Genomic DNA, 23,477 nt, shown 5'->3' on the forward strand with positions numbered 1-23,477 from the left:
ACCTAGTGGAGGTCCTTGTTAGTGGCACTTCCTGAAGTTAACCTTTGAAGAGAGCCATGCTCTCTAGCTTTTCACCTTGTAGGTGTGGGAGCCTACAAGTACCTTTAATATTCTTGGACTATAAAATGAGACGGTGATAACACTGCATGTGAAATTAGGACCCATATGATGAAGGACAATAAAAAGAAAGACCCATTGATGTGAGTCAATGAGTCAAATGCAAATCAGATTTGCATTTTTAGGAAAATAATTATAGCAACAACAAAAGCTCTGAAGTGCAGCACCCCATATGTATTATATTATTTAATCTTTATAACAGCTCTCTGCTGTAGATATGATTATTATGCCCATTCTAAAGAGTCTCAAAGAGGTTAAGAAACAAATTCAAAAACTAGCAGAAGACAAGAAATAACTAAGATCAGAACAGAACTGTAGGAGGTAGAGACACTTAAAACCCTTCAAAAATCAATGAATCCAAGAGCTGGATTTTGAAAAAATCAACAAAATAGGTGGACCACTAGCTAGACTAATAAGAAAAGAGAGAATAATCAAATAGACACAATAAAAATGATAAAGGGGATATCACTACTGAACCCACAGAAATGCAAATTACCATCAGAGATTACTATAAACACCTTTATGCAAATAAACTAGAAAATCTAGAAGAAATGGATAAATTCCTGGACACATACACCCTCCTAAGGCTAAAACAGGAAGAAGTCGAATCCCTGAATAGACCAATAACAAGTTCTGAAATTAAGGCAGTAATTAATAGCCTACCAACTAAAAAAGTCCAGGACTAGACGGGTTCACAGCTAAATTCTACCAGAAGTACAAAGAGGAGCTGGTACCATTCCTTCTGAAACTATTCCAATCAATAGAAAAAGAGGGACTCCTCCCTAACTCATTTTATGAGGCCAGCATCATCCTGATACCAAAACCTGGCAGAGATACAACAGAAAAGGAAAATTTCAGGCCAATATCCCTGATGAACATCAGTGTGAAAATCCTCAATAAAATACTGGCAAACCGAATCCAGCAGCACATCAAAAAGCTTGTTGACCACAATCAAGTTGGCTTCAACCCTGGGATGCAAGGCTGGTTCAACATACACAAAGTGATAAAAGGAATCCATCACATAAACAGAACCAATGACAAAAACCACATGATTATCTCAATAGATGCAGAAAAGGCCTTTGATAAAATTCAACATCCCTTCATGCTAAAAACTCTCAATAAACTAGGTATTGATGGGATGTATCTCAAAATAATAAGAGCTATTTATGACAAACCCATGGTAAAAACTGAAAGCATTCCCTTTGAAAAATGGCGCAAGACAAGAATGCCCTCTCTCACCACTCCTGTTCAACATAGTATTGGAAGTTCTGGCCAGGGCAATCGGGCAAGAGAAAGAAATAAAGGGTATTTAAATAGAAGAGAGGAAGTCGAATTGTGTCTGTTTGCAGATGACATGATTGTATATTTAGAAAATCCCATCGTCTCAGCCCAAAATCTCCTTAAGCTTATAAGCAACTTCAGGAAAGTCTCAGGTTACAAAATCAATGTGCAAAAATCACAAGTATTCCTATACAGTAGTAATAGACAGAGAGCCAAATCATGAGTGAACTCCCATTCACAATTGCTACAAAAAGAATAAAATACCTAGGAATACAACTTGCAAGGAATGTGAAGGACCTCTTCAAGGAGAACTACAAACCACTGCTCAAGGAAATAAGAGAGGACACAAACAAATGGAAAAACATTCTATGCTCATGGATAGGAAGTCTCAATATTGTGAAAATGGCCATACTACCCAAAGTAATTTATAGATTCAATGCTGTCCCCATCAAGCTACCATTGACTTTCTTCACAGAATTAGAAAAACTACTTTAAATTTCACCTGGAACCAAAAAAGAGCTTGTATAGCCAAGGGAATCCTAAGCAAAAAGAACAAAGATGGAGGCATCATACTACCTGTCTTTAAACTATACTACAAGGCAATAGTAACCAAAACAGCATGGTACTGGTACCAAAACAGATATATACACCAATGGAACAGAACAGAGGCATCAGAAATAACACCACACATCTACAACCATCTGATCTTTGACAAGCCTGACAAAAACAAGCAATGGGGAAAGGATTCCGTATTTAATAAATGATGTTGTGAAAACTGGCTAGCTATATTCAGAAAACTGAAACTGGATCCCTTCCTTACATCTTATACAAAAATTAACTCAAGATGGATTAAAGACTTAAAAGACCTAAAACCATAAAAACCCTAGAAGAAAACCTAGGCAATACCATTCAGGACATAGATACGGGCAAAGACTTCATAACTAAAACACCAAAAGTAACGGCAACAAAAGTCAAAATTGACAAATGGGATCTAATGAAACTAAAGCGCTTCTGCACAGGAAAAAAAAAAAAAAAAAAGCCTATCATCAGAGTGAACAGGTAACCTATAGAATGGGAGAAAATTTTTGCAATCTATCCATCTGACAAAGGGCCAATATCCAAAATCTACAAGGAACTTACACAAATTTACAAGAAAAAACAAACAACCCCATTGAAAAGTGAGCAAAGGGTATGAACAGATACTTCTCAAAAGAAGACATTTATGTGGTCAACAAACATATGAAAAAATGCTCATCATCACTGGTCATTAGAGTAATGCAAATCAATACCATAATGAGATGCCATCTCATGCCAGTTAGAATGGTGATTATTAAAAAGTCAGGAAACAACAGATGTTGGAGAGGATGTGGAGAAATAGGAACGCTTTTTACAGTGTTGGTGGGAGTGTAAATTAGTTCAATCATTGTGGAAGACAGTGTGGTGATTTCTCAAGGATCTATAACCAGAAATACCATTTGACCCAGCAATCCCATTACTGGGTGTATACCCAAAGGATTATAAATCATTCTACTATAAAGACACATTCACACATATGTTTATTGAGGCACTATTCAGAACAGCAAAGACTTGGAACCAACCCAAATGCCCATCAATGATAAACTGGATAAAGACAATGTGGCACATATACATCATGGAATACTATGCAGCCATAAAAAAGGATGAGTTCGTGTCCTTTGCAGGGACATGGATGAAGTTGGAAACCGTCATTCTCAGCAAACTAACACTGGAACAGAAAACCAAACATTGCCCATTCTCACTCATAAGTGGGAGTTGAACAATGAGAACACATGGACACAGGGAGAGGAACATCACACAGTGGGGCATGTCAGGGGATGGGGGGCAAGGCTAGGAACAGCATTAGGAGAGATACCTAATGTAGATGACAGGTTGATGAGTGCAGCAAACCACCGTGGCACATGCATACCTATGTAACAAATCTGCACGTTCTGCACATGTATCCCAGAAGTTAAAGTATAATTAAAAAAATAAAAAGAATAAAAAGAAAGTTGCCTTTGTCACATAACTAGTAAGAGACACGGTTGAGAATTTGAACAGAGGCCAGTCAGCTCCAAATCCCCTGCTCTTGATCATTAAGCTGAACTTATGGCAGGAACTTGGAAGACATGGTAAAATGGAGACAAATGTGGAGCCAGGGAGACTTGTGAAAGTGCCACGTGCTCCTACTATACCCTGAAATAAATATCTAGATTTGCTTTTTTCTAAGTCCTCTCCTCTAATTCTCTCAATCTCTCTCTCTCTTTCTCTAAGAGATGGGAATGCTGCTTTGTCACTCAGACTAGAGTGCAGTGGTGGGATCATAGCTCATTGCACTCAAGTAATTCTGGGGTCTAGTGCCTCTTCTCCCTCAGCCTTCCATGTAGCTAGGACTACAGGTGCATGCTCCAACCCTCGGCTAATTTTTTTTATTTTTACTTTTTGTAGAGACAGGATCTCACTATGTTGCTCAGGTTGTAATTCTCTCTTGAAGCTTGTCCAATCAGGCTTTCAGCCACACCAATTCCCTGAGACTGCTCTCACCAAGGTCCTACACTTCACTAACACCAACAGTCTATTCTCCATCCTCATCTTACTTCACCAGGGAGCCCCTGGTTTTTCTTCTACTTCACTGGCTATGTCTTCTGTATCATGTGTTGATTCTCCCTCATCTCCCCAATCTCCAAACCCTTGGAGTACTCCAGAGATCACCGCTTTGCTCTTCTGTGTCTAACCTCACTAACTTGGTGATCCAATTCACTCCCTTGACTTTGAATACCATTTAAATGCTAATGATTTCTAAATTCTGTACAGCCAGAACCATTCTCCTGCAGCCAAATACCTACTCAACATCTCCATCCCCAAATTTAGTTGTTCAATAAGCCTCTTATATTTTACATTTCCCAAACTGAACTTCTGAATTTTTCCTCCAATCTGTAGGGCTCTTCCCATAGCCTTTCCATCTCAGTAGATTATAACTCCATCCTTCCAGTTACTCAGACCAAAACTTTGGGAGTTAACTGAGACACCTCTCTTTTTTTTCACAACTCATATCCAATGTGTCAACAAATTTTGCTAGTGGAAATATTGGGGGATTTTTTTAAGGAATCAGAGAGACAAATGGGGTTCAGGAGGATATTTATTTTTTAGGTACACTGGCCAAGTCGGATTAACATCCAAAGGACTGAGCCCTGAACAAAGAGTTAAGTTACCTTTTTAGCATTTTGTGGGGTTGGGGAGAGGGGGATCTGTGCAGGAGGAAGCATACTACAGAAGTGAGAAACAAAGACAGTTATTCAATTAATTGAGACATGCATTACATCATTTCTTACTTTTCAAAGGGAAACATGTTTTGCGACTTGAGTTTATCTGTCTAGTGACCTTGCAGCTGCACAGCTAGGGAATCAGTGTCTTCATAATGCCTGAGAAAGGAGGAGAGATAAGGCTCACTAGCCCCAGAAAAACAAGCAGTTTATTTTTAAAGGACCCCAGCTCTTTCTCTTTCTCAGGGGGAATTGGGTTTTTTACATACAACTGAGTTTCTGCTTACACATTATTTAATTCTTTTAATTCCTGTTCCAAAAGAAGCCAGATACAAAAGGTTACGTGTTGTCTGATTCCATTTATATGAAATATATAGAAGAGATAAATCCATAGAGACAGAAAGTAGATTAGAGGTTCCCAGGGGCTGAGGAGGAAATGAGGACTAACTGCTTATAGGGTACAGAGTTTTCTTCTGATAAAAATATTTTGGAGCCAGATAGAGATTTTGTTAGGCCATTCTTGCATTGTTATAAAGAATTACCTGAGACTTGGTAATTTATAAAGAAAAGATGTTTAATTGGCTTACACTTCTGCAAGCTTTACAGGAAGCATGGTGCCGATATCTGCTCGGTTTCTGGTGAGGCCTCAGGAAGCTTACAATCATGGCAGAAGGTGAAAGCGTAGCAGGCATATCACATGGCAAAAGCAGGAGCAAGAGAGGGATGTGGGGAGGTGACAGTCACTTTTAAACAGTCAGATCTCATGAGAACTCATTCACTATCATAAGGACAGTACCGAGAGGATGGTACTACTAAATCATTCATGAGAAACCCCACCCTCATGATCCAATCACCTCCTACCAGGCCCCACCTCCAACATTGGGGATTACAATTTGACATGAGATTTGAGTGAGAACATGGATCCAAACCATATCAGAGATGGTTATACAATGTGATAAATGTCACTGGATTGTACACTTTAAGATGGTTGTTTTATGTTATGTGAACTTCACCTCAATAAAAAAAAATATTTAATGTACATTCAGCCAAAAGAAGATTTGGAATAGGAAAGGTCATGGAGATTTATTAACAGCCATTTGATGGGTGGTAACGAAGCGTGGTTATTAGACTGCTTTGTGGCCCTCAAAAGGTAGAACTAGATTGAGCTGGTGAGCATTGTAAAACCATCACAAAACCCTGGAGAGAGGACTCAATGCTGAAGAACCATTTGCCTGTCAAGAGACATGAGGGAAGTACCAGTGAATGCTATTGAAAGCAGCATCACTGGGTCCAAGGGTTGGTTAAAGGACCACTACCCAACTGTTCACTAGCCTACACCTCCATTACAGATGACTGCAAGGTTTATTTGCTCATTGCTGCCAACCAAGGCTGCACTCACTGCAGTTGCTATCAGTTTATTATGGGTAGAAGGAATGTGCAGTAGAGAATTAACTAACTGCCCACCTACCTTCACAATCCTATAAGGACAAAACACCACGGCTCACGTTTTCTTACATTTGGCATGTAAGCCACTCTTATTGTCTGTCATCTATCTCCTAGACCATTCACCTAAACTGCTCTCTCCTGACCCAACCTTGATTTTCATCCCAAATGCTTCCTTGCCATCCCTACGATTCCTGTCTTCACCATCACCAAACTCCCCTCAATCTTCCAGTTTCCTTTTCAAACTTTTCTCCTACCTTCTTGCTTTGTCATCAGCCCGACTGCCTCCCAAGGACATCACTTCCCCTGCAGATCTCTCAAGATGACAATATTTATTCTCCACACAGCGAACACTTCAGGGTTGGAAGGCAGGGGCAATCTTCTCCTTTATAATGAGGGCCTCCTGTATATCTTTGTTCATCTGCCCTCTTGTAAAAAAAAAAATGCAAAGAAGAAATAAAATAACTCTGCTTCCTTGAAACTTGTGACACTGAGATAAACCATCTCACTGTCCTCATTGTAGTGACCTCCCAACTCCTCATGCAAGGATGGCTTTGGCACCTGGCTCCTGATCTTCCTTCCCGTGTAAGCACTTCTCATAGTCTTATGGGACTTCACCATCCATGGCACAATCCATACCACAGCCCACATCCTCAGCTCTCCAGTGACATTTTCCTCCACTAGACTTGAGCTACCTCTTTCTCTAGGCACAGCTTCAACCTCAACATCACCTAAGACTGTACCATCTCTAAAGTCACACAATCAAACACTTCACTCTTTTTTTTTTTTTTTTTTTTGAGAGGGAGTTTCTCTGTTTTTGCCCAGGCTGGAGTGCAATGGCGCAATCTCGACTCACTGCAACCTCTGCCTCCTGGGTTCAAGCGATTCTCCTGCCTCAGCCTCCCGAGTAGTTGGGACTACAGGCATGTGCCACCATGCCTGGCTAATTTTGTATTTTTTTAGTAGAGACGGGGTTTCTCCATGTTGGTCAGGCTGGTCTTGAACTCCCAACCTCAGGTAATCCACCCGCCTCAGCCTCCCAAAGTGCTGGGGTTACAGGCGTGAGCCATCGCGCCTGGCCCAACACTTCACTCTTTAACCACTGTCTCCTATTCTCCCAAGTGTATTGCTCAAGTATCTCATTGCAATGCTTTTTACTCCTACCTCATTGAACCTCCAGGCCATTAAACATTTCCTTATTTCTAACCATCAGGTTTCTCCTTATTTGTTGTTGCTGTTTTTGTTTTTGTTTGTTTGTTTGTTTGTTTTTAGACAAGATCTCACTCTGTTGCCCAGGCTGGAGTGCAGTGGGGTGATCTTGGCTCACTGCAGCCTCTGTCTCCCTGGTTCAAGTGATTCTTGTGCCTCAACCTCCCAAGTAACTGGGACTACAGGCATGTGCCACCATGCCCGGCTACGTTTTTTGTATTTTTAGTAGAGATGGGGTTTTGCCATGTTGACCAGGCTGGTCTCAAACTGCTAATCTCAGGTGATTCACCTGCCTCAACCTCCCAAAGTGCTGGGATTATAGGCGTGAGCCGCTACTCCCCTTCTGGTTTCTCCTTATTTGTTTCAAGTCTATGCTGCACTATTAAAACTGCCTTCACAAAAATTATAATAGTGAAAAAATTATGACAGTGAAAGAGATCTAATATAACCAACCCCCATCTTGCCTTTAGCTTCCAGACTGCCCTTAATAATTCCTGGGCTTGGGCCAAGCTATCTTTGGCAGAAATTTAGTTTATAGTTTAAATGATAATAGCCCTTCTCCAAAACTAAACTGCCTTTGTAAAGCTAATAAAAGACCACCAATGAAAGGTTAGGAGGATGACAGGAGCCTGAATTCTGCTAAGGTGTAGAGGTAAACAATTACCAACTGTTATTCCAGAGGTCACAAGATTCACAACATCCCCAATTACTCCTGCAGATAACAGCACTATCATAGAACCTGATTGGCCTTTTGAGATGTCTTTTCAGATTCTTACATTTCAACTGGTGGCTCTACCTGGACCCACCAACAAGTCCTGTGGCTCCCCCCAGAAACAGACTTAGCATGCACAAGGACCATTTTCCACACCACTATGATTGCATAGCACCCATTCCTCTGCCTGCCAAACTATCCTTGAAAAATCCTAGCTTTAGAATTTTGGGACAGGCTGATTTCAGTAATAACAAAACCCTGGTCTCCCATTTGGCTGGCTCTGCATGAATTAAATATTTTCTCTATTGCAATTCCCATCTTGATAAATCAGCTTTATCTGGGCAGCAAACAAAATGAACCCATTGGAGAGTTACACTGCTGGCAGATATATCTTGCTTCCAAAATTGGATGTTTGTTAAACAAATTTACTCTATTTTCTTGATATTTACAACTGTGAATGTTGTGTCTGAATTCTCTTGATTTCTTGTTGAAAAGAACTACATTGCTACAGCCAGTACATACAGATAGATAACTAATTACTCAACACAGAGAGGGATGTGATCATCACTGCAATGTGCAAGTGAATGTTACCCATTGTGCACTTTTCCCAAACTACACAGTGTTATATGGTATATGACCCAATCAATAGTGGCAAAGCTCCAGAAATACCACATAGACATCAGACTCATTAAACTAATCAGCCTATAGTCCTTTGTCAGTAATTTCCAAACATGGTTGTGCATCCAAATCACTTGGTAACATTAAAAAAACAAAAAAAATACACACAACATTTGCTTCCAATCCTACTGAATCAGAATATTTTGGGTTGGTTCAGGAACAGATTCAGAAGTTTTTCAGGGTCCACGGTTTATATAATTTGAGGTCTCTCTTTGAGAAAAGGAATGTAAAAGCGTCTTGCTTTTATAGATTTTACGAAGATGTATTACCACGTAAACACATTCTTAGGACCCAGGCCCTTGTAATTTAAAGGTTCATCTAAGTAATGGACCCTGAAGTTTAATTTTCATTATCTTCAGGGTAAATTACCTGTGGGTTAGGATTTAGGAATATATCTCTGTGTGTATGTGTGTGCACATGAGCATGTACGCTTGTGTGGCTTTTTTTTTTTTTTTTTTTTTTTTCCTGAGATAGAGTCTCGCTCTGTCTCCAGGCTGGAGTACAGTGGCCTGATCTCTGCTCACTGCAAACTCCTCCTCCCGGGCTCAAGCCATTCTCCTGCCTCAGCCTCCTGAGTAGCTGGGACTACAGGCATCGCCACTATGCCCAGCTAATTTTTGTATTTTTAGTAGAGACGGGGTTTCGCCATGTTGGCCAGGATGGTCTTGATCTCTTGACCCTGTGATCCACCCACCTCTGCATCCCAAAGTGCTGGGATTACAGGTGAGAGTCACTGCGCCGGGTGCTTGTGTGGATGTTTTAGGTGAGTGGATACAAAACTAGATCTTTGCCTTCTGTAGCATCTGTACTGTTTACTCTATGTACCTCAATAATTTTTCTTTTAGTATCTTTCCTTTTTCTCTCTTATTACTTCCTCTTGTGCTATTTTTCCACCTCCTTTTTAAAAAAATTTTTTCCCTCTTATTTCTATTGATCTTTAGTCCTCACAATGATTCCTACAAGCCCCATTTCTGTATATGGGGATTGAAATAATTGCTGGACATTTGAGAGATAGATGTATTAAATTGCAAACTGGCAGTGGGGGGGCAGTTGATACATAACTGGGTTTTAAACTGTAGCCCTCTGAGACCACTCATTCCATTTGTGAAAAGTGATTCTACTTCTTATTATGAGCCGAAATATACATTCATTCACCCATGCATTGATTTATTCATTCAATAAATATTTGTTGGATGTCCACTCTGCATCAGGAATGTGCTAGGCTCTGAGAATACAGCAATAAACAAGGTAATTTTTCTCTACCCCTGAGGAACTTAGAATTTAGTGGGGAAGACAGACATTAAACAAACAATTATGCAAGTAATAATCTATAGTTATTTATTACAGTTAAAAGAAGGAAGAGAAATATGGGTTATGAGGGCATTAAAGAGGAGACCTAGTCTAAGTAGCCAGTTCTCATGAAGGGACATGTATTAGTTGGAGTTCTCCAAAGAAATAGAACCGATAGGGTGTGTGTGTGTGTGTGTGTGTGTGTGTGTTGGGGTGTGGGGGTGTGGTATTTTTTTATAGAAATTGTCTCACACAATTATGGAAGCTGAGAAGTCCCTTGGCCTGCTGTCTACAAGCTGAGAACCAGGAAAGCCAGTGGAATACTTCAACGTCCAAAGGCCCTAGAACCAAGAGTGCCAGTGTTGGAGGGCAGGAGAAGATGGATGTCCCAGCTTAAAAAGAGAGTGAATTCACTCTGCTCTACACAGGCCCTCAGTGGGTTGGATCATGACCACTCACATTGGTGGAGGCAATCCTCTTAGTCTACCAATTAAATACTAATCTCTTCAGAAATAATCTCACAGACACACTGAGAAATAATGTTTTATCAGGGTGATAGAAATCTTCCGGAGTTAAACAACGGTGATAGCTGTACAATCACATACATTTTTAAAGGGTGGATTTTACGGAATGTGAGCTTTATCTAAATAAAATTTTTAAGAAAGAGCCTTAACTCAGAGATAAACATAAGCATGTTTATTGTCAACATTTATAGTGTCACGTCAAATAGGTCTGACATAAGCTTAAATAAATATATACTTTAAAAATATAAAATATTTTAAGTTATAATTTAAAATTCTCCATAAAACTCAAACACAAACCACATTGGTATTTCACACAGCTAATTTCTAATGGAGTTTACATAAATATTTACAACACTTAAACAATTTCAAAGAAAATAACAATTTATTCCATACATAGCCTGATCACAGTAGTTGTTCTCTCTTATTTCCCAGAGTTTTTCTGCCCCTTTGAAAGAACCTCTGCTCTTCTGATCCTTATCACATCTCTGTTTTGACTGTTGGCTTTGTCATTGCCAGTGTTCAGCCAGAACTTCTCTGAAACTTTTTTTTTCAACACATGCTAAGCTAATGGAAGTGTAGGAGAATTTTGATTCTCACACTCCGCAAGGCTAGAGCAGCTTTGGCAATTACTGACTGAGAATTTCTCATTGCCAGTGATCAACTGAAAACTGGAGATTCCTTTGGAATTGTTAAATCTGCTTATAAATAAACATAAATGCTTGCTCACACAGGCATTCCTCTCTTCCAGAGCACTCTAACATACAGAAGAAAACAAATAGGGAATAACTATTAGACATCTTCATTCGTTAAAAATCTACCAGATGACTCTTTTACATGGTGAGTTTCTATCATGAATTTTAAATCATCCATAATATACAAGAATTATGTTTACATATCACATCTGACAAACATCTTCGTGGGAATGAAAAGCACGTCCATCTTTCTGCATTCTTTTCCAACAAAGACATTCATAAAATTATACCTTCGTGTGCTTGCATTTATGCTTTTATTAGTTCCAAACATTTGGCCTCATGGAAGTTTTTCATCATGGAAACAACATATTTCTGAAAAAATACCTGACAATATACAAACCTTCCATTCAGTTTTTACTCTCCAATTCTACCATGTTTTCAAAAAAACAACTGTGGTAAAAACATTCAGAACTTTATTCTGGTTAACATCATGCCTTGCTAGGGGACAATAGTTTCCCTTTTTGATATAAATTTATAACAGATGTAGCATAATGTATTAATAAACAATGAGGGGGTAATCTAGAATAAGTAACTTTTACCAGATCATAGTTTACAACATTTACACGTTTTTTAAGTCCCTATAACACTTGTATTGAATGAAGAATTATGGAAGATTATAATATATTCAGTGCAAGTAAAAAGATCACAATCTTTAAGAACTCTTTAAGAAACACTGAATCCCATAGGGATGAAAGTGATTAAACTGTACACAGCAACCCTCACACAGCGTGTTCAGTAGGATTTGCACCATTAACAACCCTCCATGCATTTGCCTGTGGGCATTCAACATCTGTTTTTTTTTTAAGTTATAATATTTTAAGCCATTTTTTCCTCTAAACTCTTGATAATTATTATTCATTCTTGTGACAGCAACTGTGTAATCAGCTGTCGAAACACTGTGAAGGGCAAAAGAAAGAAAGTCACAGAATATTGTGTTTCTGTGCCAAGATTTTACAGCGAGCAAGGGAGAGTTAGAAAAGGAATTCTGAGATTTCAGAGTCTTGGTCTCTTCACCTTTTCTTGGAAGAAAATATCCTTTCCCTTCTTTAGCCAGCACTCTCTTAATCCTGAGAATAGGAAAGAGAACACTGAGTCGTTTCAGTTGAAGGCTGACCTTGCCCACTGGACTTTGATCTATTGAAGTGGTGGTGGGTGTTGCAGTTTCAGCCATAAAGACATCTGGCATAGTAGGCAAGAAGGGCCAGAGACCCGAGGAGAGTTATCTGTCTCTGTTAACTTCAATGTGTCCCTCTAGTTCCCCAGATGCACCTGTGTTTCTGCAAATATAAACATGTATGTCATCAGAACACTTAATATTCTGCATACTGATCATGACAACAAAATGTACCTTCTAACACAGACTACTGTATATACTCTCACTAGGATAGACCATGTAGGAACATCGAATTCTATTCAGTTAGGACAGTGATGATGGATGCATATTATACATCTGTCAAAACCTACAGAATATACAACACAGAGTGAATTCTACTGTAGCCTGTGGACACTAATGAATAACAATGTATCAATATTGGCCCATCCAGTTGTAACACTAATGTAAGATGTTAATAGCAGGGGTAATTGGAGGGGTAGTGAGGAGATATGTCAGAACTCTTTGTGCTTTCTGCTCAATTTTTCTGTAAACTTAAAACCGCACACACAATAAAAGTTATTTTAATTTTTTAAAAAGTATTCAGAGGGACTTGACCCTTCCAAATTCTCTCAAAGCAGGTAAGAGTAGTTAAGAATACAGATTTTAGAATCACACTGCCTGGGTTTGGATCCTGGCTACACCACTTACTAGCTTTGAGATTTCAGGCAATTTACTTAACTTCTCTCTGTCTTATTTTCTTCATCTGTGCGATAAGAAATAGAGTAACAGGCCAGGCCCGGTGGCTCACGCCTATAATCCCAGCACTTTGGGAGGCCAAGGCAGGCGGATCAGGAGTTCGAGACCAGCCTGGCCAACAGGACGAAACCCCGTCTCTACTAAAACTACAAAAATTAGCTGGGTGTGGTGGCAGACACCTGTAATCCCAGCTACTCAGGAGGCTGAGGCAGGAGAATCACTTGAACCCAGGAGGCGGAGGTTGCAGTGAGCCAAGATCATGCCACTGCACTCCAGTCTGGGCAACAGAATGAGACTCCATCTCAAAATTAAAAAAAAAGAAAAAAGAAAAAAGAAAAAGATAAGATAAGAAATATAGGAACAGCCCTAGCTGTTCCTAGCTTAGAAAAGTTCCTAGAATATAGTAAGTGTTATGTAAGGGTCAGCTATCTTCATTATTATCTATCATAAATGAAATTACACAATAAAGCTAGATCTCAGTTTCTTTCCTCTCCTTCTATAAAAAAATGAAACAACTTTCCAGAACAATACCCAGGTGATGATTTCTCCCCTGCTCCCTCCCTAAGACTGGCAAGTTTGGAGGGTTCAAAGAGAAACAGAGCACATAGAGAAGATACCTCCCTCATAACCATTTGTGAGTTACAAGTCTTACCTGATTCTTTTGAACTTAAAGGATGTAAGAAGGCTTTTGGTAGCTTCCATCTGATTCAAGACTTTGGCAGCTGCTGTGGAATACATGAGAACACTAGGTAAAGCACTGTCTTCCAACATGCAGAGAGAAAAATATGTGGAATGTTCAATGGCATGCTTTGTATAAGAATGCAACTTACCTGGCAGGAACAAATTTCTTTGCTGCGAAAGAAAAGACAAACCACCATTAATTCAGACTAAATGACTTTTAAGGATATGTTAAATCCAGGTACAATGTGACTTAATTCATCAAGGGTTGCAAACTCAGTGCTTCAGGGCCTCTGTAATAATCAGAGCACAAGCATGGCTCGGTGGCATCTAGGGTAAAATGCAAAGTGCACAGCCATCCAAAGGGCATAGCAGCTTCCTAAAGTCAGCAAATAGCTATGGGGTCATCTTGCCTGATTCAGCTCCCAATTTTTTATGAGAAGTCCAAAGTCTGAATTTAAACATGAGATTTCCTATTTTGTAAATGTCAGAACTTAACTCAAAAATGTTTTAAGTACTCTTAAACATGTAAGCCAAACAAACTATGAGTGTAGTCAGATGTGCTTGCATATTCCTTATGAGATACTCCCAAATTTAAGCCTGCACTCCAAATAAATCTCCTTAGGAAGAATTTTATCCATTTTCCTTAGAGGGCTCATTATGGCAGTCTTATTGCACAATTCCTGCAGGCATCATGTCATCCAGCATGGATAGCACCCCCTGGAGTTGTACAATATTAGGCACAACTAACATTTTTATTTCCTAAAACTCTTCCCACACTGAGTTGTACTACAAACTCTTTTCTTAAGACTTCTGCTTAATTATACTGCATTTATTAGTGTTTATCCAGATTCTAATTATTGTTTAAATTAGTAAGCAAGACCATGACTTATCAATGAGAAAGAAATGTATTTTCAAAAACATTTTTGAAGAACATTCATAAACTTCCTCACCTTTCCGAAAGCATTTCCGAAGCCAGAGGAGAAATGGAGCTAATGTCAGGAGGGAGAGTCCAGCAGCAGAAAGTCCAGCTACCAAGGGAATGTTGGACTCAGTGGGAGCTAAGGAAACAAGAGAGGAAGAAATGTCATGAGGAGGAACTGACGTCAAAGTCTCTCTGTCCTGTCCCGTTGGCCTTTTTTCTGTACATTCATTACTAGGAGCAGAAGAACTATCTAGTTTAATACAAGAAGCAGAGATGTGGCATTAAAGGCCTTTGAGATCTGCCCCAAGCCACCTTTGAAGCTATTTCTACCATTGGCAGGCAGAACTCTAACTTGCCAAGCTCATTCACAATACCACACCACACCTTGGTTAGTAAACACTGCACTTGCTTGCTCTCTTGCTCTCACTCCCTCTTATTTTCCATTTCCCCTTTTTCCTCTCCTCTCTCTGTCTCCTTTCTCCACTTGTCAGAATTCTACCCATTTCATCAACATGCAACTTCTGTTTTATCTGTATCCCCATACAACTTAATATTAACAACTTGTCAACCTGGGTGACCTTTCTGGTTTGGATATAATGGATAGTTGATTACTGTAACAAGATAGTTCCCCCTTTTTCTCTTTAATCCCCAAACAACCACCATCAATCAGTGCATCACCTTCACAGGTAGGCAGCATCCCAGACCAGTGTCCTGTGGCACCACATGTCATTGCTGCAGAGCCATTGAGCGTCCATCCTTCAGGACATGCAAAGTTGCACACAGTGCCAAACACGGGCTCCCCACTGCAGCTCATGTTGATCTTTTCCAGAACTGCCAGGCTTGAACATTTTACCACTGCAAATATTAGGTACACAGGTAGAGTTTCAGAAAAATCTACTGGAAAACTTCTAAAACTTGCTTAAAAGTCAATAATAAATGTAATGTATAAGCACTACTTAGTTTTCAGCATTTAGGAAATTAGGATCAAACCCCCTTGGGACAATCCAGGTTCAGAAACTTATGAAGTATTTGACCTGTACCCTAAAAAAGTCTGCACTCAATTCTACCTTGGCAGGAAGGAACCTCTTCTGTCCATTGTCCCTGAGATGTGCACTCAAGTTGAGTTGATCCATGTAATTCAAATCCTTCCTCACAGCTGAAGGCACAAGAGGACTTGTAGGTGAATTCTCCAATAGGAGAATGAGCACACCTCACCAAGCCCCTCGGGGGCTGGTGGACAGCATCACATCTCACAGCTGGAACACATGAGAGAGCACTTCAGAAGTTTGTTTGCATCTCCAGCAATGCATTTCCCAAGGTAACCACGTTCCTAATCTCTTCAATAGTTTTTTATCTTAAAATAAAATAAAAACAAAGACTATACCTTCACATGTGGGCTTCTCATTGTCCCACTCCCCTGTGGGGCCACATTGGAGCCTTTTGGATCCCTTCAACACAAATCCCTGTTCACAGGCGAACTCACAGCTGGACCCATTACGGAAACTGCCAGAAGCACTAGGAAGACAATTCATGTAGCCTCGCTCGGGGTTGGACAAAGCTGTGCACTGGAAAGCTGAGACATCAGAATGATGGTCAGAAAATATTGCAGTGGAACTAGAGAGTACTTGGCATTTGTTGAGTGCACCCAGTTCATTCAAGCAACACTTGGAGAACTGAAGATTCTTTATAATTCCCTGGACAAGTGGGAAGATGGTTGTTTTCTTTGAATTTCAGCCCCCTCACTGATCATGGCACTAATTAAAAGACTAATTAACCAGAACATTAGTTCCTGAGCACTGTTCTTCTAACATACAAAATAAATTATGGTCAAGGGAAAGATTTCACACAGTCCGAGGACAACATATGGGTCATGGATGTGTATAGATGGTGCCAAAAAGAAAGAGAAGAAAGCACCCCTATAAAATTTGTCTGTTTTGCAGTTTGGTTTTTTTGTTATAATGTTTTGCTACTGGAAATCATGCTGTACTGGCTTTGGCTAGGAGAAGGCCAGTCCCTGATAGTCAAAACTGCTTGTTTTCAATATCCTTGCTCTCACTTAAAAGTGAATTAAAGTTTACTGCTTATATATGTATCAATACTATCTCTGTAGCTGACCCCAGGCTTGAAACAGTCTCCTCACTGCTAATTATGAGCCATTTCAGAAGACAGGTGTGATGAGAGTTTTATATTCAAATCATGTTCTCATTATTCCGCTTTCTGAATTTTCTAATAAGATTCCTTTAGATTAAGAATTCTGGCCGGGCGCGGTGGCTCAAGCCTGTAATCCCAGCACTTTGGGAGGCCGAGACGGGTGGATCACGAGGTCAGGAGATCGAGACCATCCTGGCTAACACAGTGAAACCCCGTCTCTACTAAAAATACAAAAACTAGCCGGGCGAGGTGGCGGGCGCCTGTAGTCCCAGCTACTCGGGAGGCTGAGGCAGGAGAATGGCGTAAACCCGGGAGGCGGAGCTTGCAGTGAGCTGAGATCCGGCCACTGCACTCCAGTCCGGGCGACAGAGCGAGACTCTGCCTCAAAAAAAAAAAAAAAAAAAAAAAAAAATTCTGTCTATTCCATGCTAATGTCTATAAAGTTATATTAGCACATCACAGTAAAAATAAACCAGCAAAGGATTCATTCTTAACACATATGATCCTTTCCCTGGCCAAACATTAGTTCTTTTAAATGAATCTCAAAGATATGAGTGTTGCTCATCAAATCTGATTTCTATAGTTAAAGTGGGTATTGGTTTTTTTTTTTTCACTGTCCAAGTTTGAAGATGGTTGTTCTTTAAGAAAGCAGAAATCAAAGGATCTTAAGCTTACCTTCGCAAACTGGGGTTTGCTGTGTCCACTGCCCTTGAGTGGTGCATTCAACCTGGGCTGGTCCCTGCAACATGAAGCCTTCTTCACAGGTGAAGTTGCAGGATGATTTGAAGGTGAACTCTCCAGCAGGGGGATGGCTGCACCTCACAGAGCCATTCTGAGGCTGGTGGATGGCCCTGCATGTCACAGCTGTAACAAATATAGCCATTGATATTAGCAGGGTCTAGAATTAGCTTGCCCATTTCCAGTATGGGTTGAGAAAAAGAATGTTAACAGTAAGTCTGCATGTGGAGCAACTCTACCTTTACATGTTGGCTTCTCGTTGTCCCAATTCCCAGATGAGGTACACTGAAGGCTCTGGGCTCCCATTAGTTCAAATCCTTCTTCACAGTCAAATGTACAGGTTGTGTTCCATGGGAAACTTCCAGGATTTTGGAAACATTCCACAAACCCATTGGCTGGATTTGTCACAGCATCACACTCAACCACTGGGGATTTGAAAGAGCACCGTGAGTTTTACAGAAGAATGATCTTTTCACTTCCTATTGAGCTGGGTGCATAACAGAGTGAGGAAGCTGCCTTCAAAGGGTAGATCCCAAAGTCCTGTAGATCCCAAAGTCCTATGTCAATTCTTAGGGACATGCACAGCCAGAATAAAAGCTTTTATTCTTTTTCATGGATATTCTGTCGTGTCTGATTTTCACTTTGCCTATGCTGAGTGGTCTGTAATCTATGTTATCATTTACGTGAGGTAAAAAATTTTTTTAAAAAGATTCCAGATTAGGAGTTATGACCAGTACTGACATACATAGGCTATTCATTTATTTTAGCCCATCAGAACATGAAGAACTGTTGTTTTTGTTTTTTTTTTCTTTTGGCCTCTGGTTCAGAAAGATAAAATTAAGAGAGAAAAAGAGATACTAAGACTGCTTGACTATCATGGTCTTAAGTTAGTCCCATGGCATGGAAAAGTTAAACAGGGAAAGAAGATGAGAAAGCTATTGAGATTTCTAGAGCTTTACTGTTTTGTGATCTCCCTTACAAATCACCAGAGCCTCAGAAATACCCGTTTCAAGCATAGAATTAAAAACCTCTCTCAACCCAAGCGGGTACTGGATTGACAATATGCATTGGCTGAGAGAACAAGTTGTATTAAAAACAAAAACAAAAAGAACTTTCCCTGAAGTTTTGAAAACATTGTAAGTTGGATTAAAAAACAGAAGCAATGAGGGATGAGTTAGAGAATGTTCTGTGCATTCCGAAAGGGATTTACCCTTGCAGGCTGGAATAGGAGCACTCCATTCTCCAGAGGACATACACTGCGTGGTCTCCATGCTGCTTGCCAGGTAGCCCCTATCACAGCTGACAGAGCAGGAAGAATTGTAGCTGAAGTTTCCCAGTGGGTGACTGCAAACCAGGCTTCCATGCTCAGGGGATTCCAGGGCTGTACAGTTTACAACTGAAAAAGAAACCCAAATCAGTTCTGCTCATCTCTCACCTTTAACAGAGAAGAACACTGGAAACTAGAACTACAGTTTTTTGTTTTTTTAAGTTTAAAAACTTATAAAATTTCTAATGGAATATGTAAAATTGACTGTAATTGTACCCCTTTTCTTTTATTCAAGAAAACATTGATCCATAACAACAACGACAAAAAAGCAGTGACGACCACCATAAAAAAGAAATATTGAGTGATATGGGGAGAGTAGTGTAATTGTGTTTACCTCAGAACTGTTCAAATTATATGAACAAACACGCAAACTTACAACAAATTTCTTGTTACTTTTCTCACAACTACTAAAAATACTATGGTAAGCTTCCACCCGGGGTGAGAACCATCCACAAAGCTATATTTCAAATTTAAGTACTAGAATACATCACAAATTTTAAAACTCCAATGCTGCACTGTCTAATATAGTAGCAACTATCTATGTGTGGCTACTCAAATTTAAACTTGAATTCGTTGAAATCAAATGATATTTAAAATTCAGTTCCTCAGTGTCACCAGCCACATTTCAAGTACTTAATAACCACATGTGGCTTGTAGCTACACACTGGACAGCACAGCTGTGGAACATTTCCATTATCACAAAAAGCTCTACTGCACAACGCCGTGCTAAGGAATTTTGGAGAGAAGCTAATCTAACTCTCTTAATTTACAAATTTAGGAACTGAGACCTCATTTCATTCAATCGACTTGCTCCATGCTACACAGCTAGTCATTACAGAGCCAGAGCATGAACCAAGATACCCTGGACTCTGTAACTCACTCACTTCTACTGCAACGTCTTGTTACCACCTAGATGATGTGAGCACCTCTTCCTTGTAGGGACACAGAACTACAGTTTATTGAATGTGTCCTGTGCGCCAGGTGCTATGTAACCATGAGCCTATGAAGTTCACACTATTATCCTCATTTTACAATGAGAAAACTGTGACCTAGAGAGTTAAACTATCTTGTCAAGGTGCCATAAAAAACACCTGGTGAATCTAGGACTCAAACCCAGAAGGGTCTGACTTCATAGTCTCAGCTCACGATCACCATATGACACCATCTGCACCAGGGAAGGGAAGGCATGCAGACCTGACTCTAATGCCAGCTAGGACATGAGATCGTGCTACCATCTCAGGTGAAGAAAGAGGTGAGAACCAGACTTACTTTGCTCACACTCGAGTCCACTGAAGCCAGGGTCACACTTGCAAGTGTAATTATTGATGGTCTCTACACATTCACCGTGGCCACTGCAGGATGTATTGGTACAGGCAGCTGCAGAAAACACAAAGCATGGTGAGGAGGACTATTGCTGTGCTTATACTGAGTGCCTTTGATTTTAGAATCAACAGTGTCCAACGGAGACATCAACAGTGTTACAGAGTGCCATAGACTTTAACTGAAGTGTTTTACGAAGTTCCAAATCTGAGTTTCAGGCCCACCTATCCTAAACCTTGATGCTAATGTATAGCTGTGGCTGGCACCTACCATAGAAAATTTACTTCTTCACAAACTCTGAAGACAGTTCCCCTACCACAATAAACAAGTAATTAAAATATGTATTGTGTGTGTGCAATGTAAAGAACTACATATTTGCCTACAGTATTTAGATACATTTTATATACACACACACAATGTGTGTGTATATATATGTGTGTGTGTACATACATATATACATACATATATACACATACCCACGTTTTCTTGCCCACATTCACACAAAACAGCAAAAGAGAGAAACTTCAGTAGTTAAACAGAATCTTTTAGAACATAAAATGACCACAATAGATAGCAAGTTTTGCATGCCGTAAATTTGCCAAGATGCCCACACACTGAAACTACCTCCCACTGCAGCCGCAAACTCCCTACCTGTGTAGCACAGGGCAAGCTTCTTCTTGCTGCACCGCTCATCGTTCCACATGCCCACATCTTTGTCCCTCTTGATGTAGATCTCCACGCAGTCCTCATCTTTTTGCCTATTGTTGGGTTCCCCTGGAGCCCAGTTCTTGGCTTCTTCCGTCAGAGGTTTCTGGGTTCCTACCCAGACCCACACATTGTTGACTTTTCTAATTCCAATCCAGTAATAACTTGGTGAATAGCTCAATATGGAGTTTAGGTACTCAATCTCTTCTTTGTTTTGAATTGCAACCAGATGTGTGTACCTTTGCTGGCAATAAGCACTGGCCTCATCATAAGTCATAGCTTCCGTGGAGGTGTTGTAAGACCAGGCTCCACTCTCTTTAATGAGAAGCACTAGTGGGAGAAAAAGAAAAGAAATGGTAGAGTTTGGTGCTGTTGTGGTTTAACTCTGATAACTGTGCTTTTTATTGTCTTATTTTTGGCAATGTTTGTGACATGGCCCAGACTTTTCTCATCTTTTCAAAAGTAAGAAGTACGTATGAAGAAACAGTGACTTATCGTTTATCTCTTTTGTGACTGGCCACCCACTAGGTGCTTTACCTGCACTCACTCACAACATTATAGTAAACCCATTTTGTAGTAGAATAATAATCAGAATAACTAAGCTTTATCAAGCACTTAGTAGGCACCAAGTAGCACTATTTGAGGTACTTTCCATGAACCATGCTATTGAATCCTCACAATGCATCTGAGAAATAGGTCATTTATGATCCACACTTTACACTTAAGGAAAGGGAGACACTAAGAGGTAAATGGCCCCAAGCCCAGGGAAGAACACATTGCAGGTAGAGGTCAAGGATGCTGCCAGATACCCTGCACATGACAGCCCCAGACAAGCAAGGATATTTCAGTCTGAAATATCTGTAGTGCGAGAATGAGAAATCCTGGTCTAATGACACTGACTTACCCAAAGTGAAAGCCGAGAGAAACTGTGAAGCAATCATGACTTCAAGAGTTCTTTTCACCGAAAGGTTTAGGCTTGAAATACTTTACTGGGGAGATAAAACACAAAATGAATTAGAGAAGGAAATCCTGAGTAGCCAGGTACATTATTCTTCCATGATGTTTAAGGCAGCATCCTAAGATTTTGGGTAAAGGATTCTAGTGCCATAATCTTTATTTCAGAGTTAATCACATAAATAAACAAATTTTAAGATTTTCATCATTTAGGTCCAAGAGAAAAGACAGGTTTTAGCTACAATTCAATAAGAGCTTGTACAGATGTGGTTTTTACTAGAAGGCTTTTTGCGTATCTGTGTTTCATGGCCCAAGGCTGCCCTTATAAAGCGTTCTGCACTTACTGTTTTGGGAAGCAGTTGTTCAAACCCAGAATCTCTCAGATGGGTATCACTGCTGTCTCTGTCTCAGGTCAGTATAGTAGTTTTGATGTGAAGTCAGCCAAGAACAGCTGAACACTACTGCGGCTGAGGCCCTTTTATAGGAGGGATTACTTCCTGTGAATAATAGGAGGATATTGTCCACATCCAGTAAAGAGGAAATCCCCAATGGCATCCAAAAAGTTTCCCGGGAATATCCACGATGCTAAAATTACAATGATGTCAGAAACTCCGTCTCTTGAAGCTACTTCATCTTTGTCCATGCCTTTATATTGTATATGCAATTTTATTAATATGACACAAATGCATAATTTTTAATTCTAATAATGTAAAGTCTATGTCTTTAAAAAGTTGTAAAACTTTGCGTGTTAGTAGTATCTCTCGTGTAGTTGTGGTAGAATTTCAGAAACATAAGGAAACCAAGAATAGGTTTGTCATCCGTAGTCTACTACCTTCAATTTCTCATTCATGGCTGTTGATAACCAATCACTACTCATTTTTTCTTCCTTTTTCACCTGCCAATTCAACATATTTAACATGCACTGTCTCACAGAGGAATGACTCACAAGGTAGATTTTAATCTTCAGATTTTGCATAGCAGTTATGCCTAAATTAAAATATTATCTAAAAATAGTATCTACCACTCAAATTGATTAAAATGATGTCTTATTTTTAAAAAATAAGAAAAATGGGAAATAGATATTTACATCTGGGAGAGTTTCATGGTTTGTTCAGTGTAAAAAAATAAAAAGGAGGCTGGCGTGGTGGCTCATGCCTTTTTTCCCAACACTTTGGGAGGCCGGATCACCTGAGGCCAGGAGCTCAAGACCAGCCTGACCAACATGGAGAAACACTGTCTCTACTAAAACTACAAAATTAGCCGGGCATGGTGGGGCATGCCTGTAATCCCAGCTATTCAGGAGGCTGAGGCAGGAGAATTGCTTGAACCTGGGAGGCAGAGGTTGCAGTGAGCCAAGATCACGTCATTGCACTCCAGCCTGGGAAACAAGAGTGAAACTCGGTCTTAAAAAATAATAATAAATAAAATAAAAATAAAAAAGAAAACTACATATCCATATTTAATTGCTCCAAATTTTGTTTAATTTTTTTGAAATGTTAATGTGCAAAGATTAAAAACTCTTCCACAATGTAAACGGTGACTATCT

The 23,477-nt window shown here is 39.8% G+C and overlaps 1 protein-coding gene across 1 annotated transcript; it reads right to left on the reverse strand.

Annotated features, from left to right (window-relative positions):
• Window positions 1-10,689: 10,689 nt before the first annotated feature.
• SELE (selectin E) lies at window positions 10,690-22,428 on the reverse strand. Its single transcript, XM_033198644.1, has 14 exons — window positions 22,276-22,428; window positions 21,882-21,966; window positions 20,924-21,307; window positions 20,222-20,329; window positions 18,836-19,021; window positions 17,865-18,050; window positions 17,563-17,751; window positions 16,121-16,309; window positions 15,804-15,992; window positions 15,415-15,591; window positions 14,765-14,872; window positions 13,964-13,985; window positions 13,786-13,858; window positions 10,690-12,561 (listed from the first exon to the last, which is right to left on the reverse strand). Exons 2-13 carry the CDS (start codon window positions 21,916-21,918, stop codon window positions 13,801-13,803), a joined length of 1,833 nt encoding a protein of 610 aa, XP_033054535.1. The 5' UTR covers window positions 21,919-21,966; window positions 22,276-22,428; the 3' UTR covers window positions 10,690-12,561; window positions 13,786-13,800.
• Window positions 22,429-23,477: the final 1,049 nt, after the last annotated feature.

Source organism: Trachypithecus francoisi, unplaced genomic scaffold, assembly GCF_009764315.1.
Source record: "Trachypithecus francoisi isolate TF-2019V2 unplaced genomic scaffold, Tfra_2.0 Lachesis_group5, whole genome shotgun sequence".
In the NCBI taxonomy this organism is placed as follows: domain Eukaryota; kingdom Metazoa; phylum Chordata; class Mammalia; order Primates; family Cercopithecidae; genus Trachypithecus; species Trachypithecus francoisi.